Consider the following 7,784-nt stretch of genomic DNA (forward strand, 5'->3'; position numbering starts at 1 on the left):
CCTTTTGTGTATTCGTAAGGACAGGAGAGAGGGCCCCTCTCAGTGATGCCGGGGTTCTTGTTCACGAAGCCAAAGAATGAGCTTCAGAAACAGTCAAGGTAGGAGAGCAAGGTACAGGCTTTTATTTAGAGATAAAGGGAAAGGACAGAGCTCCCGGCTCAGGCCAGGAGGGGTCAAGAGAGTCCGTGGTGGGCGTTGTCTGGGGGTTTTATAGGCAGTTGAGGATTTTTCGAGAACATGAATAAAACTTTGGGGTGTGGACTTCTTAGGTGTTCCCTGAATATTAAAGATTATCTTAACGTAAGGAATTTCCTGTCTTGATTTCTCTCTGGGACATTGTCCCCTTGGTCTGGGATAACATCAAAGGCTGCCTGCACAGCCCGCAAGGTGGGCTGAGGTAATGTCTATTTGTGAAAGAATCCTGCCTTTTGAATTTTCTGGGTGTTAAAATGCAATCTTATCTTTAAGATGGACTGTTTCCTGCCTTTTACCATGTCGTGTACTGCTGGGTCTCCATGCTAAGTTAGTTGCTCAGTTTGCAAAATCACCTCGTCAGATCTGAAGGAGGACAGACAGCACATAGGCCTGGGCCTTTCAGTATGCCAAAGTGACTCTTACACATGGCTACAAATGATTAGCGTCACTGAACATGTGCCACTCTTCCCCACCTGGGGAACACCAACTGATCTGTGGAGGTGATCATGTGGTTTTTGACCTTTTTGTTGATGTAGTGGATGATGTACAGTAATCTATTTTTAGTTAGACCTTTGTCTTAAAGCTTTTGTGAATCCCTAAATTCCTAATAGTCCTATTAATACGTAATTTTTGCCATAAAATACAGTCATGTAGACTTTAAAGATTATGAAACAGTTTATTTGTGCTTTGCGAAGGACGATCGTTTGTTAGTCTTTGCTTTCTCCTTTTCCAACACCGTCTTTATGCATTCACTAACTAGTTAAGTCAACAGTTCTTCACATCAGTTTTGTGACTCAGTGTGTCACAACCAATTGTAAGGACTGTTGAAGTAATTAGCTAGTAATTTCTGGTAAAGGTCCTAAGCTTTGTGGCTGACCTACGAGCTAAGAGGAGGTGAGGTGATTCCTGTGAGATTGCTGTTCCCTTGTATGCCTTCCAGTGTGCTTTGGGTGGGGTACAGGGAGTGGAAGTAGAGCGAGCTGCTGATGGGGGTGCACACGGTGGTGTTGGGTCTCGGCACAGGGAAATGGGGTTGCGCAGCCTTGCCTGTCATTGTGTGTGTGGGTTTGTGCGTGCCCGTGTATGGAGAATCGCTTGGCCCTCGTGAGGAACTCCAAAGAACCGCAGCTTATGCTTTAAGAAAATGATAATTACCATGAATCACGGCCATGGATTTGCGAAGGGACTGCTCAGTGTCTAATTCTAGAATAGGAGAGAGCGTGCCTTGCTTAGGGGCGCCAGGATCAAGGAGGCTGTGTTGGAGGAATTGACCTTTACGAGTTGAACCGGATGTGCTGAGATGCCCAGGAGGCAACACCTGCCAATGAGACGAGTGGAGACCCCAGGCCTCCAGAGCAGGAGTTCTCATCCCTATCTGTGGACTCTGTGACAGTGCAGAGACCTCTGCCTTCCCTTTCGGAGGTCCTGATTCTGTTTTAGCAAAGAACACTCTACTTCCCCACCCCAAATGAACCTGATGTACATGCTGGGGTTGATTCCACGTTCCTTCGAGGGCTGTGGAGGGATAAGAGGCATCACAGTTTCATCACTGGGCCTCTGAGGGAACAAGCAGAGTGTCCCCCGTGTCCTCTCCCACGCGCGCATTCAGACACAGGCAGGTACATGCACACTGTCATGTAGCATTTGTTTGACTATAATCAGGTCTCACGTGTAAATGTAGCTCTAAGAAATAAATACTGAAATTTTTAATGTGCTGTCTCAGTAGTCAAATGTGTTATTCAGCTCTGCAGATTAAAGTGCTTGTTCTTGAAGCCTTAAACTCCTAATAGTCGTTGTGGAGTCTTCAAAGAGTGCCTAACTCCTCTCTAGTGAGCTCTGCTATTACTTGGATGTTTTCTAGTGTTGTTTTTTTGTTCTTCATAGGATTGTGTACCAGGAGGGTGGGAAGGAGAGGGAGGGCGACAGTTCCGACCGTGGTGTTAATTTTCACGTGGCAGCTGGTCTTCGATGTCCCCTCTGCATAAGGGGCATCTCGTAGTCGTAGCCAGCCACTGGTCGATGCACACTCGATGAAAAATGTGCATGCAAGGAAGACGTCTATGATAGGCAAAAACAACAGAAAGCACAAAATTAATCTTATGACAACTGCCTGTGGTATACCTGTAATAATTCAGGAGTGTTTCAAAGTTACCAGACATCTATCTCTTTTATCTGTAAAACATTCAACAACCTCGAGGCCTCTCTAATGACAGTCACACCTACATTAAATCAACACTGGGCAGAATAAGGCAGAAATACACAAGATGACTAACTGTTTCATCTATGGAACCAAATCATGTAAAAACTCAAGGATTTTAACACCTACACTGGCAGTTATCCCAGTTTTGTTTCTGTACGTGAGCTGCCAATCTGCTGAGTTGGCAGTATGTCCCTGTTACCTAAAATTGCAAAACTGTGTATTTTCCCTATGAAATAAATTTGTGAAACACTTTGAGAAATGTATCTCTCTCTCAACAATATCAGAACTCATTCTAGCATGAGTTCTAGTCACACTAATTAAGAAATCTTATATGTAATATTATTTTCTATCTAGAGGATCTTTATAAAGTACAGATTGATTGAAGGTTAATAAGGGTTTTGTGGGTAATTGTTACAGCCACTGAATACTATGGCACTCTTTTTGAAAAATAGGTTAATCCATTTTGTAATATACTTGCAATATCGAATCATGTACACTTGAAACTAATATGTGCCAATTATATCTCCACGAAAAGTAATTAATTGGAAAGAAAGTAGCTTCAAATCAGATATTTACTTTTGTATACTCCACTAAATCATCACTTAGCAATTGAGAAATAAAGAAAGCATCGAGGCAAGACAGGGTAAATCTGAGTGAAGGGTGTGATGGAAGTATGCATTTCTAATCCACTGCTACGAGCTGTCACACATTTTTAGACTTCCCAGTTCTTGCTAAAAAGAGATGCTCCAATTCCTCTTTGAACGGTATTACCACTACTGTAAGAAAAGTTAGCTTCCAGATTTATAAATTTCACTGGCAACACAGTGATCAAATAACCTGTATGTGGTATGGCAGACAGATGTTTATAGCTTTTTTCTCTCTCAGCCGAGTGAAGACATAGGATAAAGTTACCCTCATCAATTAGGGCAACAGAGTTAGCATACGGTTCTGTTACATATGTTATAGAACCTTTTTCACATGGGATTATGTACTTTGGATCAAAACAGAACAGGTGCAAAATAATGAAGAGAGTATAAAAAGAAAATACCTAAAAGTAATATTGGGTTAGCATAACATTTTCTAAATTGCAAAGTTGTAAGAACTGAATAGTCCCCAGAAGTAAGAGGGCATTTTAGGACAAAATCAATTTATGAGAAGATGCTGTCTAACACTGCGTGGAGTTAATCGAATTCCCCCTCTTTAAGCCTCGGAGAATACTTTGATTTGACAGTCTCTGCCTCCAAAGCCTGTCAAGTTCTCCTTTCTGCGAGATTGAGAGAAGACAATTTGACCACAAAATTTCCCTGCCCAAGTATATTTCCCATCCCAACCCACTGGTAGCAATACAGAGACTTAGATCTTTTCCTTTCACTCACTATGGGAAGGCAATTCCCTACCTGTCGGAGATTGGTAACACGATATTCCAGGAGTGATCTTTATGTGGCTTCTAGTCTACTTTCACATAAAATCTCATGCACAGTTTTGACAACGGATTTTAGATAATTCATGTCTGGTTACCTCACGTCTTCCCCTTCCTCCAAAGTGCAGAGGCAGATAGTGCACTGCTCCTCGGTGGCTTCCTGAGTCGGTGCTTCGCCGGCTTGTTGGCGGGGCTGGTCCCTCTGTGAGAGGCGATCGGGTGTCACCGTGTTAGTGGGATGACATTACTGAACAACTGAGTAAAGTCTGTGTTTATTTGACAGACAATGCCAAAGAAAACTACACATTCGGCCACAACTCATCTCCCAGGTATAACTGTGATGAGTTAATGGATGAGTTAAGTGACTAATTTCAACTAAGTAATTTAAAGACTTAAATAAGCAGCATCAAAAGGAAAGTAAAAAGTAATTAATTAATTACTTTGAAAAAGTACTATTTTTAAAACACTGTTAGGATGTTTACAAACTCTATTTTTGTCCCATCATAACGCATAGCCTTTACTAAGGAATTTTCAAATAATCTCCAAATAAATTAATCCGATGACATAGTTTTTAGCTTAGACAACTGAAAGGACTTAAATTTAGTGGAAATAGCTCTTTAATACTCTTAGAAAACAGAAGACAAATTCAGTGATTTTTCACTTTCTTCTTATTAGTCTGCATAGCATAGTTGTTTGTTGAAAGAAATCTATATAACATGTCTATTGCACAACTTCTCTAAATAATACTATAAATTGAGGGTACAATGTTAGAAATGTAGGTTAACTAAATGTCAAAATAAGTGGCCAGTTAAATTACAGTATAAGTTTTTAAAGAGAATACGGGTGGCATGTGGGTGCTGATCCAGGATGAAAACATAATGCCCAAAAACGGTGCGCTTGTCATCCTCTTTGTGTTGTTTTTTAAAGTGGAAGGGAAAATATTTACAGATGTACATTATTAATGCCTAAAAATGCCTCGATTACGTAAGAAACCCTTAACTATGATTTTTCTTCTGGGAAGAAAAACTTGGGTCTTCAGGGTAAGAAACCTCAGAAGATATGTTTTTAAACTTTCAAATTTTTAAAAATCATATGCATGTGTTGCTTTAGTAATAATGTAGCTGAATTCAGAGGTCCATAATACTAAATCTTATGCATTTCAATAATGTAGACACCGCACAGAATAAATTCTTACTTTTTTGTATTTATGTGGGTATGTGCATCTCTCGATCGTCTCCTGAGATGCTCCGCTGTTGTGATCTTCTGTTTCTTGTAAAGGATCCAGTATCTGAAGGTGAAGAATAACTAGTATTAAAAGCCAAGATGACTATTCATTGAATAGCACTGTCGATACTGTAAAAGCAATAAAGCTCCATATTTATAAACCTGCAATATAAATACAGTGTTTGCAGTATGTTAAGGCAAATGGTGGTCTGTACTTCTTTTCTCAACCCGCTGAAGTGGTGCGACAAAGTCACCCTTACATTGCTCAGTGACTCCTACTGCCCACCTCTTGCTTCTGTGTCCTCTTCTCATGTTCTGCCTTAAGCCTAAACATAGCTTCAGGTTTCTCCCCAAGTGTCATCTCGTTAATCCTTTAATAACTGCAGCCCTGTTTCCTGCTTTCCCTTCACAGCCAGGCTTATAAAGCAAGCAGTTTATATTCACTGTTCCCACATTTTTACCTTCCTCTCTGTAATCTAAGAAGGACACCATCCCCATCCTCACCAATATACCACTCTATAATGCATTCAACGTTTTCCCAACTTTGTGTTTCTGTGGTGAGACACTAATGACCATATTATTTTGACATTGTTCTCATTTTGTTTCTTCTCAACTCCTCTAGCCAGTGCTCAGAATCCTTTCTTTGAAGAACAGGTCTACCTTTCAGATATAGTATTATCAGTCTCCAAGGTTTTTTCAATTTGTCAGTCTATACATTTTTTTGTGGCAATCTAATCCTCTTCCATACATTTGTGTTTTATGACAGTATGTGGCTCATATATATTGACAAATCACAACATATCTTTAACTCAGGTATCAGTTTATGGTTATGAGGTGCAGACTATAAACTGAAATCCCTAGTGGACATTTTACCTTGATACCCACTTATCACAGATTCAGTATGTGTAAAACCTAACTCACCTAACCTCTTGCCTAAACCATTATCTAATACTCTGCAACTCAGTGAAAGGCAACAAGCTAGCATCTAGGAGTCATCCCAAATGTCGTTCAGATGTGTCTCATCATTATTACACCAGCTGCCACTGTCCTTGTTCAGGTGTTTATCAACTTTTACCTCTTCTACTATGTCTTAACTAACTAGATTCCATGCGCTCACCTTCACATCTATTCTTTGAAACAAGTGAGGAGGTGGTCTTTCTAACTACAATCTGAGTAAATCACTCCAAAAGCATAAGTAAGACCAAGTCACTTCGCTTTCAATGGTTCCCGAGTCCCAGTTTCTTGTCTGGGCAGCTTTATTTCTTATTGCTGAGTGATCCCCATTCCTAAGATCCAGAAATACCAGTGCATTTGCAGTTGCTTGTGTGTATGTTATTGGAGATCTCTTAACATGCTGTAATCACTGCAAGAGCATCATTCTCAATTCCAAAACCTGCTGAGAAGTCACACGCATAATAAAGCATCTCGGAAGCCTTTCCTACAGTACATCCACCTCCCAAGGTGAAGCCCCTCCCTTCTCTGTCCTACTTTTATAACTAGTATGTGTTATGAATTGCAAACTCAATGAATTTACACCTTAGATTGGTATCTAGAAAATGTTTATCTGCTCAAATCAGATACAGAGAATAAGTACAGTCCTTTGGCAGATGAGTAGAGTAGAAACGCATAGGAACAGACCAATTACCCCTTGTGAGAAAATCAAGCTCATGTCCCACTGACAGTGGATCAAGACTGGTGTCTTTGTACCAAAGAAAAAACTTGTAATGAGGAGAGAGAAATATAGTACATTTTACAGTGCAAATACAAATACAGATTTTAATCTATCTAATACATTTTTATACCACAATTTCTATTTACTAATTCTCACATTCTACTAAAACACGTATAATAAATAAGTTGAGAATATTTGCAGTAAAATAAAATAGAAGAAGAATACTCTTAAGAAGAAAAATATTTCAGCATTTTGAAAAGTTTTTATTTTACCAGTATAGGAAGAACTAGTACAAATACGAAGTCAAGTCGAAGTGCTACATGGTGATGGTCCAGGTGGGGATGCGATGCCCCAGGTGCCTCAGCGGCCGCAGCCCCTCCGGCTTCAGGTCCCAGGCCCCTGACCAAGGATGAGAGCGCTTTAGCTTGTAACCATCTCTGCAGTGTCTTATGATAATCAGTAGGAATGGGGGACTATGTTTACATTTTTTAAAGTTGCCTAAAGCTTCTTAACTTACACAGCTGAGACAAATTTAGCCCCTAAGATATAGCTAACAAAAATCTCAGATTCAATTCAGAAAGTAAAACTCAAAAATTCAATTTTGTCATTACAAGGAGCAAAGCACTGTGGTGAGTTTCATTCACATCCTACAAAGGAAACAAAATGCATAGGTTCCTTCCAATCTAAAAGTCTGATTCTACTTGAGGAGCACACAAATTAGGTGTTTCTGTTTGTTTGTTTATATGAATGTTACAGATGCTCCCAAGACTTTTGTTTGTTGAATAGTGTCTCTGCGTTGCTGGCTTCAAAGATAATTACAACAACAAACACATCTCTACCTTACAATACAAGGGTAAACAAAATTTTATAAAGAGGAAAACTGTTAAATGCCAAATCTCCGTTTCTGTATTCTCACTTTATGTTCTGCCTCAAAAGCTGCTGTAGACCAAGATCTCAATGACTTCCTAAGGAAAATGAATTTCATAGAAATTTAATGCACATCTAGTTCCATTTCTCGGGTAAACACCGTAAGACTAGGAAGGCACAAGCTGGTGTTCTGTCAGTAGCCAGGG

At 39.9% G+C, this 7,784-nt stretch overlaps 1 protein-coding gene across 1 annotated transcript; it reads right to left on the minus strand.

Moving 5' to 3' along the window:
• Positions 1-2,135: 2,135 nt before the first annotated feature.
• Positions 2,136-5,400, minus strand: LOC130681244 (E3 ubiquitin-protein ligase Arkadia-like). Its single transcript, XM_057493867.1, has 4 exons — positions 5,326-5,400; positions 5,011-5,103; positions 3,914-4,017; positions 2,136-2,253 (listed from the first exon to the last, which is right to left on the minus strand). The coding sequence occupies exons 1-4, from the start codon at positions 5,398-5,400 to the stop codon at positions 2,136-2,138; spliced, it is 390 nt and encodes a 129-aa protein (XP_057349850.1).
• Positions 5,401-7,784: the final 2,384 nt, after the last annotated feature.

The sequence above is a fragment of the Manis pentadactyla genome, chromosome 16, assembly GCF_030020395.1.
Source record: "Manis pentadactyla isolate mManPen7 chromosome 16, mManPen7.hap1, whole genome shotgun sequence".
In the NCBI taxonomy this organism is placed as follows: Eukaryota; Metazoa; Chordata; class Mammalia; order Pholidota; family Manidae; genus Manis; species Manis pentadactyla.